Source organism: Corvus moneduloides, chromosome 9, assembly GCF_009650955.1.
Source record: "Corvus moneduloides isolate bCorMon1 chromosome 9, bCorMon1.pri, whole genome shotgun sequence".
Taxonomy (NCBI): domain Eukaryota; kingdom Metazoa; phylum Chordata; class Aves; order Passeriformes; family Corvidae; genus Corvus; species Corvus moneduloides.
Window position 1 is genome coordinate 1,368,680 of NC_045484.1, and position 13,756 is coordinate 1,382,435.

Here is a 13,756-nt window from a genome sequence, read left to right on the forward strand (position 1 = left end):
ACAGTCTGCCAATTCACTTGCTGTGGCTAATGCTTCTTTTGATTAATCAAATCAGTTTGGGAGGATGAACCTGGCTCCTGATGCAGATCTGGCCCCCCTCCCCACCTCCCCCGGCAGCCAGCTCACTTAAGGCAGCCTAATGAAATTAATTAACAGCAAATTTAAAATGTTGTTTTTCAGCACTGTAATTGAATTCCAGTTTTCATTTGAAGGCAGCATGAAACAAGCAAAATAAAGATAATTTGCAAAGCCAGACGGGCTCTTTCCCACTGCCATCAATGGGGCAGAGACAGGAGGGGAAGCTGCGCATCACTGGGAAGCTCATCGTGTTTTTTATGGTCATCCCAACAAAATCTGCTATTTCCATGAAAAACAGCTAACTGGCAAATGGCAGGCTCGAGCTGATGGCTGAGATCAGGGTGGTGTGAGATGGGGATCAAGCTGATCTGGTCTGAGAGGGAGGCAGTGACTGAAAGGGTGTCCATCTCTCCTAGCAATGTGCTGCTGCCACCCTGTCTTTGGCTGAGACCCAGCTGTAGGGTGTCCCTGAAATTTCGGAGGCAGCCACGTGAATTTGGTTCGATTTGGCATTCGGTGTCCTGGAGAACGTGTCGTGTCCCTGTCCTCAGCTGCTCTTCCTGCCTGGGTGTCCTCTCCTGCCGTGGCACCTCAGCCCAGCTGTGTCCATCTGTCTCACTGCCCCAAACTCTGAAATGAAGGATACTTAGGGAGAGCAGGGTTGCTTGGGCAGAAGCTGCAGGTACCTCTGCAGGTCTCTGGGCTGAGTCCTGGGTGGAGAGCTGTAAAAAATGGTTGAAAACCGAAAACCTCTGAAATTGCCTCAAAGTCAGAGATGTAGGTGGGATGGCAGCCACGACCATGTTTCACTGTTCACAAAGCATGGGAAGTATTTAGTCTGCAATAATTTGTGATGTGGTCCCAATGATCCCATCGTGCTGCTGAGAATTTGTCCTGTATCCTGTGCTCCCAATGTCTGAAGCTGCGTTTAACATGAAGTGTGTGGGTGAAACCTGTCCAAATTGGAGCTGGGAGGATGCTGCTGGGTTACTGCTGTCAGTAAGTGCTCTCTCCCTGCACCACAGCTGCATTTTTGGAGAGGCCTACATCTGGATTATACCCAGAAATATGGTTTTACTCTGCTTTAGCCCTTCAGGCTGTGGGGTTATGTAGGGGCAGCCACGGTGCTGGCAGGAGGTGACCGGAGGGTGTGCATCCTTTGGTCCCTCCACCAACTTTTTTGGGAAGAGGTGAATGTCTCCCACGAACCCTCTGCTCCACATTTCCCCCTTGACCAGCTTTGCTCTTGCAGAGATCTCAGGCAACACGGATGACATCCCACTGGTGCGCTGGCGGCAGCAGTGGCTGGAGAATGGCACGTTGCTCTTCCACATCCACCACCAGGACGGGGCCCCCAACCTGCCCGGCTTCGACCCCACAGAGGAACCCCAGACTGAGTCGGCAGAGGAGGAGCTGAGGATCCTCCACATCTCTGTCATGGTATGTGATGGGAAGGCAGCCCCCGTTTAGCTGTCCAGAAGCCTGTAGAAAATACAGTGGCTTATGAAAAGCCAATTATTCTCCCATCTGGCTCCAGCTGCCCTAGGATGGGGAACTGTGCCCACCTTTGGGGTGGTTAGGATGCCCTGGGCACCTCTCTGAGTGGTGAATGCTAAGTGCCTGAACAGGCTGCTTTAAACCTCTCCCTTAGCTTGCATCACTTCGAAAATACGTTTGCCCCCGGGGGTTCTGTGCTTTGAGGGTTTCAAGCACATTAACCCAGGGTTAATTCACACTGACTTGTCAGGAGCCCTTTGCCTGGTGCACGGTGCCTGCTGCCCTCTGCCCTGATGCACAGCAGGTGTCACGGTGCCACCAGGCACTGTCACCCCCACTTCTATCAGCGTGGCAGCCCCGCGGCCGTCGTTTCACAGCAAGAGCGTCTCATGTGTCGAGGTTGCACAGCGATACTCCCCCACCCAGATACACAGAGACAAGGTTTTGGTGGCAGAGAAAGGAGAGATCTGTGTGTTGGGGGAAGATCTGTGGTGTGTTGATTGGGGGTTTTTTGCTACATTGGAAAAAATTTGAAGAATTCTACAATTTTTGTGCCACTTGGAAGATAATTAGCCAGAGCCAATGGGTTGCCGAGGCTGCAAACAGGCTGTTCAATGGTGTCTACCCTAATAAGAGCTTCAATTGCTCTTCCAGATTGCATCCCCAGGCCAGGTTTCTCCTCCATCATTTGTGCTTGATTAGTCTGAGGGAAAAAAAATCGTTTGCAAAGCCACTCCCAAAAACATCTTGCACCACTACCTCTATTTTGCTGTCCATTCCCAGCTGCTCCTAGGAGGGTGCATCACCCCTGGAGAGGCTGGCCCCACCGTGGTCTTGGTCTTCTTGGGCACTGCTGTATCCCAAGATCAAGGCAGGAGTGCCTGGATCAAGGCTTGTTGTCGAGCTGATGAAAAGGATGTCTGCAGCTCACTGCTGTCACACCAAAACGTGCACAAACAGATTGAGTCCTCTTCTGCCTCTTTTTCCCCATCACCCTCGGCTCCGCTCCGACAGCGTCCTTACTCTGTGACTGATAGAGGTTGGCTTTTGTGCCAGGAGTCAGGATCACGTGGAGTTCTCAAGGCTGGTTTTCTTTCTTCGCTGTGTGGTTGCCAAGAGGAGAAGTGTGAGCGAGGGATTGCATCCACCGTGACCAAGGTCTGCTCGGGGACCGGGTGAGGAGCGCTCCCACACCCATCCAGTGCAGGGCTGCTCTGACAGCCATCACACAGACTGGGGGGAATGAGACAGAGCAGGATTTCTGTGCTCCTGTGGAGGGAAAACGGGGCTCTGAGGTGATGCCCTGACCCTCTCCAACAGGCAGTGGGTGGGGAAGACTTCAGCTCTGGCTTTCATCCTCCTCTCGGAGCCTCTTGAAATCTCAGCGGTCCACAGGCTGCTTTTCTCAGGGATAGTCTGAGCTCTCAGACTATCAGGGCAGAAGAAATTCAGTTTCAGTGGAATAATAAGTCTCTTTTGTAAACCCACAGCCACTGTCTGAAAAAAAAGAGCATCCACCAGGTTCGAGCTCTGGCTTGGTGTCTCCTGTTCACCAGCACAGGCGTATGGCAGAGCTCGCTGCTGCTTGGGGGACTGAATTTGCATTCAGAGGGTGAAGGAAAGCCAGGAATGCCCTGGTATTCCTCCTACCTGCTCGTCACCCCACCTGCAGGTGGACTTTCCCTAGGGTGATGGAGAGCCATGACAGAGGAGGCCACCTCTGGTGGGGATGGGGACAGTCCCCACTTATTTATGGATCACAGGAACTCGTAGGGATTGGAGCACGATATAGAAACAGGCGCTCACTCACCACCAAAAAATTCTGCGTGACTGTGCCAGGCACTTTATACAAAGGCGTGCAGTGATGGAATTAGACTGACACAGAGGAGATTTAGATTAGATATTGGGAGGAAATTCTTCCCTGTGAGGGTGCTGAGGCCCTGGCAGAGAGTGAGTGCCCAGAGCAGCTGTGGCTGCCCCATCCCTGGAAGTGTCCAAGACCAGGCTGGACAGGGCTTGGAGTGACCTAGGACAGTGGAAGGGTTCCCTGCCTTTGGCATAGGGGTTGGAATGAGATGAATTTTAAGGTCCCTTCCAATCAAAACTGTTGTAGGTTTCTCTGATTTCTACGATCCAGGGCCAGTTTTCAGCCCCAGAAAGGTTTTCCAGCTTCCTGGCTGTAGGCTGCTGGCCAGAAGGATGCCAGCCAGCCCCCCCTCTTCTGCAGGACTGCTGGTCTCCTTAATCCCTGGAGTTTGTTTCCTCTTTCTTTCTTTCTTTTTTTTTTTTTTTTTTTTTTTTTTTTTTGTTTTTAGAGAAAGTTGGGAAGGAGGCTGGGAGGGTCACCCTCACATCACAGCTGCATTATTCTGGAAATGAAAGTGGATTAAACTGTAATGGCCATTAAACTTCCTTTTCCAGCTGCCTCTCCTGCTTCTCATCCAATAATTCCCTTAATGTTTTATCCTAATGGAGCAGATTATTACTATTATTTTATTTTCTCAAGATCACCTGTTGCTTAGGAAAGAGCAGGGAGCTGTGGATGGACTCTGAGCTCTTAGCTGGCTCCGCATGCTTTTTATTGTTATTATTGTTATTATTGTTATTATTGTTATAATTTGTGGTGGACTGTGCATAACGGGCCAGTTTGGGGCTTTCATCTCACCGCCCTCTCTCTGTGTGACATCTTGCAGGAGGGTGATCCTGGGGACAGTGGCAGGATGGCAGGATGCCAGGTGCTCTTTTGGGGTCTGTCCCTGTGGGACAGGAGCTTTTTCAGCCTCTTCCCCCCAAGATGTTCCCCAAACAACACTTCAGTCATCTGCCTGTCCCAAGCCTTGATGTCTTTTAATCTGCACTGCAATTTCTGCCGGATACCCTGGGAAAACCTCCCAAGATTGAGAGTGACAGCACTGAAACTGGTTGGAAATGGGTCAGAAAAAGTGCCCGTAGGAGCATTTGCCTGGAATAAAGCTGATCTCTGTTCTCAAAGGCAGGAGAGTGAAACAAGACGCGCTTTGCTTTAAATGCTGCTTTTTCATGCCTCGGTGGCAACTTCAAAAGTGGTCCAGCCTGAGGCAGGCTCCATCTGGGAGCCCTTGGCCAGCACTGGGTGCTCCCGGTGCCAGCACACTCTTGGTGCGATCAGGCTCCCCTCGCCAATTCCTTTGCTTTGGCCACCCTGGAGCACACCTGGGGTGTTTGTGTCCCAGGGGATGGCCGGTGGCGGTCCCCGGCTGATCCCTGCTCTCGTTGGTGCCCCGCAGGGAGGGATGATCGCCCTGCTGCTCTCCATCCTCTGCCTGGTGATGATCCTCTACACGCGCCGGCGGTGGTGCAAGCGGCGCCGCGTGCCGCAGCCCCAGAAGAGCGCCAGCGCCGAGGCGGCCAACGAGATCCACTACATCCCATCGGTGCTGATCGGGGGCCACGGGCGGGAGAGCCTGCGCAACGCCCGCGTGCAGGGCCACAACTCCAGCGGGACGCTCAGCATCCGCGAGACGCCCATCCTGGACGGCTACGAGTACGACATCACCGACCTGCGGCACCACCTGCAGCGCGAGTGCATGAACGGCGGCGAGGACTTCGCCAGCCAGGTCACCCGCACCCTGGACTCGCTGCAGGGCTGCAATGAGAAGGCCGGCATGGACCTCACACCAGGTGGGCATGGGCTGAGCCGGGTCCTTTCCAACACGTCTTCTCTCCACAGTTCCGGGCACGTGTTTTCCCTTGAGCATTTTCCCCGTTTCTCCGGGTTTTCGTCGGGTGTGAGATGTTGGTGGTCGCCTGAAGGCGCTTCCACTGCTGGGAGACCTTGCGGCCAGCTGAGAGCAGTCCCTGCTGAGTGGGACATGGCTGGGACAATGTGGCTTTGTGGGGGAAGGCTGTGGTTCCTGCAGCCTGAGAGAGAACCAGAATGGGGTTCCCTCCATGCTATCCCATCGTGACCCCCAAACTTCCCTCTTGTATCCCCAGATTTCTGGTGTCTTCTTTAGCTGAGGTTTTTAGTAGCAAAATTATACTTGCCATCAGTACGATTCAGAGTTAATGCTGCCTTCTGATCGCCAGCAGGGATTCTTTGAGGCTTGTAACAAACCTGTTCTTTGGCCACATCACTGACTGAGCCATCCAGCTAGAGCCTTCTCAGCTGAGACATAGTTTGGGAATACCATGGTGTGGTGCCTAATGCTCTCCTGCATATGAAGAAGTGCCCTGAGCGGCTGTTAATTTCTCAGCTTTTGGCTAGTTTGGTGGAGATGCCAGTCCTCTTCAGGATTTGAGGTGTTCGTGAGTGTGCGTTGGGGGCAGCTCAGCTCATTGGCTTCAGCACCTTGATCACCTTGGGATGATCTAGAGATGGATCCAAGGAAATCCTTCTCTCACCTCCCTCCCTTTTAAAACGCTTTATCCCTGAAATATTTTCTCTTCAATTCTTCCTGCTCAGGGAGTGATAATGCCAAGCTGTCCCTGATGAACAAGTACAAGGACAACATCATTGCCACCAGCCCCGTGGACTCGAACCACCAGCAGGCCACGCTGCTGTCCCACACCTCCAGCAGCCAGCGCAAGCGCATCAACAACAAAGCACGAGGTAGGGCGGTCCCCGGGGTGGATGGGCTGCCTTGGGCTTCCACCCACCCACATTCCAGCAACCCACCCTCCCCTGGGATGGAGAAACAGGGCCAGAGTTGGGTGAGAGCGTGGAAAAGAGGATTTGGCTGGGGAGAAGCAGAAAATGTGCTGCCTGCAAGGATGCAAATGATGTTGGGCCGGTTGGTTACAAAGATGCAGAGGGTGTTTGCCCCAGTAAATATTTCAGGATCATGGCACAGCCATGGGGAAAAGTTGCAAGGTAACCCATGGCAGGGGGGTCAGGCTGTGTGTGGTAGGCAGGGGAACAGATGCTGTCCCTGCTGCACCTGGCAGATGAGGCTTCTGGTCTTTAGGGCAAGGCTTTCCCTAAAGGGTGATGCAGGGTGCCAAGGTGTGGGGTGGCACGGTGCCAACCCCTCCATGACTACACTCAGTGTCCCCTGCAGCTGGCTCGGCATTTCTCAACCCCGAGGGGGACTCGGGGACAGAGGCAGACACCGATCCCCAGCTGACCTTCTACACGGACCCCTCGCGGAGCCGGAGGCGCAGCCGAGGTGGGTGACGAGCCGTGACCCCTCTGGCTTTAATTTGCCGTTGCTTCTCTGGGTGTGGAGCCTTTGCATTGGCAGAAAGATGGAAGCCCAAGTGCCATCGCGGCTGCCGCAGGCAGGCACCGGTCCCTGCTCCGCAGCAGGCTGCTGCTGCTCTCCGGTGGAGCTTCTCAGCAGAGGATGAAATGTATTCTGATGTTTTGCTGGAGGCTGCTGCCGGGCACGGGTGTATATTAATGAGGAACACGCTTCAAAGGCTGGCCCCTGCGTTCCCGTGCTGCCGCTCAGCACGGCGCTGCCGGGGTCTGCTCCAGCACCGTGCACACACCAGCTGTACGTGCACCAGGGGATGGGCACGGCCCCGGGCCCCAGGCAGGAGTCTTGCCCCACTGCCCTGCACCATCCCTTTGGGAGCTTTCCTCTTCCCAAGAGGGAAGTTAGTGTCTGTTTTCCCTCGTTGAGCCTTGTTTGCTGGATGATGCCTTGTTTTTCTGGGAGTGGCGAGACTGAGAGCCATCTCCTTTAGCTGGTGCTGGGAGACTGATTCAGGCTTTGTCTCCAGCCAGTTTTTTTCCCACTCAGCTTCTTCAGCTGAAAGATTAAAAGTCAAAGACCTGCATGCCCTGAGCAATTAGGGCTCTCTAGTGCTTTCTCAAGAGCATCCATGAGCCTGTTGTCATGACAAAATTAACCCGAGTGAAGTGCCAAGAAGGAGTGGGGAAAACCAGGATACTGCATTTGCCTGTTTTCCCCCTCAATATCTCTGCTTTGCTTTAAAGCTCTGCTGCTGCAAAGTTCTCAGCATGCTGCAGTGCAGGGTGTGGAAGAGCCAGGGCTCTGGGGGATCAGGAGGATCCTGGTCACAGCCGGGGAGAGGGTTGGAGAATCCCATGGCAAAGGCTGCTTCATGCTCTTCAAAGTCCAAAGAGACTCCATTTGGTTCAATTGATGCTGGATTTCCTGGGGGCTGGGCAGGGTCTCTGCATCCTGAGGTCCCCTGGCTGCACCTGGAGATCTTCCCAGGTCCTGCAGGTGTCAGGTCTGACTGTGCTCCCGTGTTTTGCAGTGGGGTCCCCCCGGAGCCCTGTGAACAAGACCACGCTGACCCTCATCAGTGTGACGAGCTGTGTCATCAGCCTGGTGTGCTCCTCCCACATGAACTGCCCCCTGGTCGTCAAGATCACCCTCCACGTCCCTGAGCACCTGATCGCTGACGGTGAGCACCCCGTGGCCTTCCCCATTTCTTCCTGCCCCACTCTGTGAGGTCTAATGGAGGAGAGGGGGGGAATGATGGGTGGGATGGCGGCAGGACAGAGGGACAGGCATGGATGGAGGGCACCAGTGTGGGACAGAGGCAGTGGGCATGGGGTGGAAGGTGTGGGCACAGCACAGAGGGGATGGGTAGAAGACAGAGGTGGCTGTTATGGGATGGAGGGGGCGGGTCCATGGCAGAGGGGTCTGGTGTGAGATGGAGGGTATACCATGCTGGGAGCAAGGGATGGAGGGGTACAGGATGGGGGAGATAGGCACAGGACAGAAGAGACAGACACAGGGTGGAGATGGCTGCTGGGGGACACAGGGCTTGGTGCAGGATGGAGGGGGTGGGCATAGGGCCAAGGAGACTATTGTGGGTTGGAGGGGAACGGATATGGGATTAAATGGACCATCATGGGATGAAGGACACTGTGGGACAGAGGGATCAGACCTCAGTGTGGGACCAAGGGAAAGGGGTGTGGGATGGAGATGGCTGCTGTGGGACAGAGGGAAAAGGCACAGGGTGGAGGGAGCTGTCATAGGATAGAGAAGACAGGTATGGGATGGAGGGGGCTGTCATAGGGCAGACAGGATGGGCACAGGACAGAGGATTTCTTGTGGAACAGAGGGGACTGTCTCAGGATGGAGTGAATGGGCAGGGGATGGAGGGATCCATCACGGGATGGGGGGGAAACAGCACGGGATGGAGGGGTCCCTTATGGGATGCAGGGGACCATCGTGGGGTGCAGGGTACAGCAGCAGGCTGCTGACACTGACTCCCCTTGTCTTGGTGGCAGGAAGCCGGTTCATCCTGCTGGAGGGGAGCCAGCTGGATGCCAGTGACTGGCTGAACCCAGCACAGGTCGTCCTCTTCTCCCAGCAAAACTCCAGTGGGCCCTGGGCCCTGGACCTCTGCGCCCGGCGCCTCCTCGACCCCTGTGAGCACCAGTGTGACCCCGAGACTGGTAAGTGTCGTCGAGGTTGGGGTGGGTTTGTGAGCTCACCTCTGCCTCCTGAACCCTGCCGTGGGTGCTTCCTCACCTTCTCCGTGTGCAGTCTGGAGCTGCCGGGTGCCCTGGGGTGGCTGCAGGCTGCACTGGGCAGGGGAGCACATGGAAAGCCTTCCCAGGTGCGTTCTCCCACGTCCCTCCCGTCCCTGTCTCCACAGGGGAATGTCTCTGCTATGAAGGCTACATGAAAGACCCTGTGCACAAGCACCTCTGCATCCGGAACGAGTGGGGGACGAACCAGGGGTGAGTGCCCCGGCTTGGAGGGTCCTGGCACGGAGCTGCTGGGCTTCCAGAGCAGCAGAGCGGGGCTGTGGTAACTTCTTGGGTGGCAGAGTTAGAGGCACCTCAGTGAACTGTAAGGTCAGCACACAGCTGGGCTCTGCAGCAGGTCTGTGGGAGGTGAGGATTTCTGTTCTTCGAAATAATCGGGAATGATGTAGAAGAGGCCATTGTCACATTTTAGAGTGAACACCCCCTGGAGAAGATTGAGGTTGTTCCTCCCCTGCCGCCTTGTGCACGCTATCCTGGGCATCCTGCGCTTTGTGGGGCTTTCCTTTCGGGTGTGGGAGGCATCAGAGGAGGGCTGAGGTCGGGTCGAGGTCCCTGTTGAAAATTGGGAAAATGAGATGCTCTGATACTGTGGCTGAGGGAACAGAGGAGTCACGGTCTGCTCCCAGCCTCACACCCCTGCAGGTGCTAAGGGAAATGATTCTGGTGTTTCAGCACCAATTCGGCGGTGCATTCCAAAAGTTCCCATCTCTCTCTGACCCTCAAGGGCGTGCTCCATCTGTCCCCCAACCCTCACGTGTCTGTGAGGTGCAGCTGGAATGGCTGGAGGTGGTGTGCAGAAAGCCAAGACACCCCCAAATTCAGAGGTCCCATGGCACCTCCAAACCCTTCTTTATCCCCTTACCTCATTATGCAGCAGCTGGATCGCTGGTGGCCCTGCACGTGTCAGGATGCCCTCTCTGAAGTTATTAGTCTTCACAGTGGGGAGAGAAAAATCATCAAAGGCTGGGCTTGGCATCTCCCCGCTCCGTGTGGCTGTGCTGGGGGGCTGTTGGTGCCGGCCGGCCCCACTGTGTCCCTTTGAACTGCAGCCCTGGAGGGAGCACTGCTGCTCCATCTCCAGCCCCCTCTCTGGTTTTTATCCTTTTAAAGGCAATTTAGCAACTAAACCCAGCGTGGAGCACCAGCTGTGTTGGACAAGTTGTTGCTCTGGGTGCCCTGAGCCGGGGTGATGTTCATGGCGCGGGTGGCCCCATGCTGGGGATGTGCTACGTGGTGTGGTGATGGTCCCCAAACCTCTGCAAGGTACCTCTGCTGGGCCAGGAAAACACAGGCAGAAATACAGCTCCTTGTCCTGTTTGTCCCCGGGGACCGGTGTCCAGGAGGGGTGACCCCAGCTCCTCTGTGCCATCTCGTAAGAGGCACTGAGCGATGGGCTGGGGTGTGTGGGGGGGTATTCCCCTGCCAGGGATTTGCCTGTGTGGGGATATGCTGTGTTTAGGAGTGTCTCAGAGTGGGTGGAAAGAGCCCACAGCCACCCATGACCACACGTGGCTTTGGTGCCAGTCTCTGCCTCCATCAGAGCAGCTTTTTTGCCCGCCACCTTGCAAAAAGCAGATTGGCAAATGACTTTGTCCATCGAGGCTAGTAATAAAATGGGATAAGCACTGTGGAGAAACATTGGCTTCCTGACCCTCTGCTTCTCCTTCGCTCCTGGGCGTGGGTCTGCAGCTTCACGCTTTTTCTCCATGCACACTGCCTTCTCTAGCTTTTTCCTGATTTAGCTGCTTCGCTTTCTTAAGGCAAAGCAGAGAAAAAGATGCTGCTTTCAGGTAAATTGGGAAAAAATAGAGATGGCAACAAGCTGGAGAGAAGCCAAGGGCAAGAAGGACTGATACCTTCCTGAAGCCCCCTGGACCTGTTTGCATCTCCTGACGCAGCTTTGGCCTCAGCAGTGCCCACCTGAAAGGTGCTCAGGACCTCCTCTGTTCCTCTGGGGGATTTGGGGCTGCTTTTTTAGATCCGTCTCCAACCTGATGCTCCCACAGGAGCCTTCCCTCTGCCTTTTCTCCTGCAACAGGATCCATACCTGGCTAGGGTGCATCTTCTCTTGTGTTTCTTCTTATATACCGGAGTTGGCTATGACAAATCATGTGCAGCATTTCCAAAGTATTTTTCTGTTTGGGGCGGAGAAACCTGGCAGTTCTCCTTTTCCCTGAGGTACAACACAGCCCTAGACCATGGTGGGGCTGTCAAAGTCCTTCTGCCCTTGTCTGGGCTCTTGAGAAGGCTCCAATGCTGCAGTGTCACTATCCGTAGAAAACTCTCTGAAGCCACCTGAAACCGGGGTCATTTTGTGTTTCTCCCTTGAACTCATCAGATTTTTGTTTCGCAAAATGGTAGCAGCTGAAACCACACTTCACCATCCCTACCTGCAGCTTCTGCTATTTTTAGGGGCTCTTGAAAGCATGTTCACACTAAGCATCGTGATGCTGAGGGCAGCTTGGTGTTTAATGAGAGTTTTTTTCCTGCTCTGCTATCTGTTCCTGATGTCCAGGTGCTGCTTAGTGCAGCTCTGCCTGGAAGGGCTTGTGCTGGAGGTCTCTTCTACATGAACCTTTGGCCTCCACATGGTCATGACTGTGATGAAGTCTCTTTAGCCTAGCAGAACCATCTTGTCAGAGCCTGTTTAGCTGAGTAACTTGTAGCTGTAAGCTGGTATTTTTGGTTTTTGGGGTGGAGGTTGAGCTGCCATGCTGTCTTTTGTTGGGCTCACCAGCTCACTCCCAGCTCCAGCCCAACCGGGTGGCCTGCAGGCTCTCCTGAAAGAGATGTCTGCAAATCTCCTGCTCTCTGCCCCCATGCCAAGGTGAGATCAGCTGTGCCTGAATCGTTTCTGACCACTGTTTGTCTAATATGCTCTGAGCCCTCCAATGCTGGAGTGATGTGCTGCCACCACGGGTCAGTCCCCAGAGAAACCACGTTGGTGCTTGGTCAACAGAGCAGGATTTGCCAAATCCCTTGGCAAACTTGGGAGTGATGTGTTCTGGATATGACCTCTTCTGTTTTCCCAGGGTGGCCTTTTTATCTGAAAACTCATTTCAACCCTTTGGTTTAGCTAGTTTTGCCGTTGGTTTGTTTTTATTTACAGTGCTGACAAGTTGGCTCGGTGTCTGTTCACTCAGTAGCATCTAATTTTGCTCATGAAGGCGAGCTCATCTTTGTACTTCATTGGTGATGGCAGTGAGAAGCTTTTTGTGCTGTGTGTATTTTGGGTACCAGGCTGAGATCCACGCCTCCGCACTGCATCTTTTACCCAGCGTGTCCGGACCCTAAACCTTCTTCAGTTTTTCAAAAACTCACGTCTTTTTGATCATGGGTAGCAGATACATTTGATCAGCTGCTTTTTCTTTTTTTTTTTTTTTGTCATTTTTTTGGTGTGTGTGTGCTGCTCTTCAGCTGTTTTAAACAAATCTGTCTGGTGCTGCTTGTGTGTTCACAGTCTGTCTCCCTGCTTTGATATGCATTGTTAATTAGCTGCTTTTCGGCTCTTACTCTAATGTTTCCTGAGTAGGATGCAGTTTCTAGCAGTCCTACCAGCCCTGCTTCATCTCTGCTCATCAAACCAAATTTCTGTGGTTCTTTTTGTGGTATAACTTCGCCAAAAATCAAACCAGCTCATTCTGTCTTTAGTTAATAAACTGTTACCTGCCTGCATTTGTACTTTTTCATCCCAGCCCTTAGATCCATCACACACACACGTGGCTTTCCCCTCCACACAAGCAGTTCCCTGGGTGCTCTTTTCAGCCTCCCGCGCTGAGATTTAAGGTGCTCTGCATTGAAGGAGTCTTTATCAATTTGCTCTTTCAACTTGTAATGGGCTTCACCCTGGCCTGGGGAGGTTTTGAGCCAGTCTAAGGTGACATGGTGAACATGTCAGGCTGGGTGCTCTCATCCTTCTGTAACAGCTGGCAAACTGCCCCACCCCAGTCCTGTTCCCCCGCCCGCAGCCTTGCAGATGTTTTTGCACTCCAGCACAGGACTCGAATTAGTGCATCAGCCTGTGCCCTGCTCACCCAGCTCCCCTCCCGTCCCCTCCCGTCCCCATCCCGCCTCTTCTGCACACACATATCCCCATCCTGGCAGTGCCCCTGCTCCTCCTATCCCATCCCCGCTCATCATCTGCTCCCCATCCCACAGAAGAGCGAGGGACACACTGAAGTGACAAGGACAGCACTTTTCCTGCCCAAAGTCTTTTTTTTTCCTCTTCCTTTTTTTTTTCTTTCCCCACCCCTTTTTCTATCTTGTTTTTTCTTTTCCTTGCCTCTCTCCATCTCCTGCTATGTGCCTCGGCTTTGCAAGCTGAAGGACAGCGTGATAAAAGCTCCTCGTTCTTTCAGATCCTTTTCACCAAACCACCCATCCGCCTCCTCCTCCCGCCTCATTCTCCTCGCAGATTTACGGGCAGCCCAGGGAGAAAGTGCCGGTATTAGCATTTTTAATAATAAAGAGCTGCTTGCAAGGGATGGCAGGGCGGGAGGGGTGGGGGGTGGGAAGGGGAGAGGCACCAGCAGCTGAAAGCCGAGCAAAGCTGTTGCAAAGCGAAGTTGGGGAGGAGCCACAATGGGCCGAGGTGCTCGTGTGACATCTGCTCGCTGCTCTTCCACCGTCGGGGTCTGGGTGCTGGGTCCAGCTAAAAAAGTAATAATAGAAAGAAAGATAACTGATGCTATACAATCTATAACAAGACCCAGCTGCTGGGTC

The 13,756-nt window shown here is 53.9% G+C and overlaps 1 protein-coding gene across 6 annotated transcripts in view; it reads left to right on the forward strand.

Moving 5' to 3' along the window:
• ASTN1 (astrotactin 1) overlaps window positions 1–13,756 on the forward strand; it is a 65,953-nt gene that overhangs the window by 19,015 nt on the left and 33,182 nt on the right. For 4 of the 6 annotated variants that reach the window (XM_032117582.1, XM_032117587.1, XM_032117586.1 and 1 more), the window contains exons 2-8: window positions 1,331–1,518; window positions 4,842–5,235; window positions 6,020–6,166; window positions 6,603–6,722; window positions 7,786–7,935; window positions 8,771–8,938; window positions 9,142–9,226. In XM_032117582.1, the coding sequence (XP_031973473.1) occupies window positions 1,331–1,518; window positions 4,842–5,235; window positions 6,020–6,166; window positions 6,603–6,722; window positions 7,786–7,935; window positions 8,771–8,938; window positions 9,142–9,226 (1,252 nt within the window). The remainder of the gene's footprint in view (window positions 1–1,330; window positions 1,519–4,841; window positions 5,236–6,019; window positions 6,167–6,602; window positions 6,723–7,785; window positions 7,936–8,770; window positions 8,939–9,141; window positions 9,227–13,756) is intronic. The other 2 variants (XM_032117583.1, XM_032117585.1) reach the window with 1 other exon arrangement.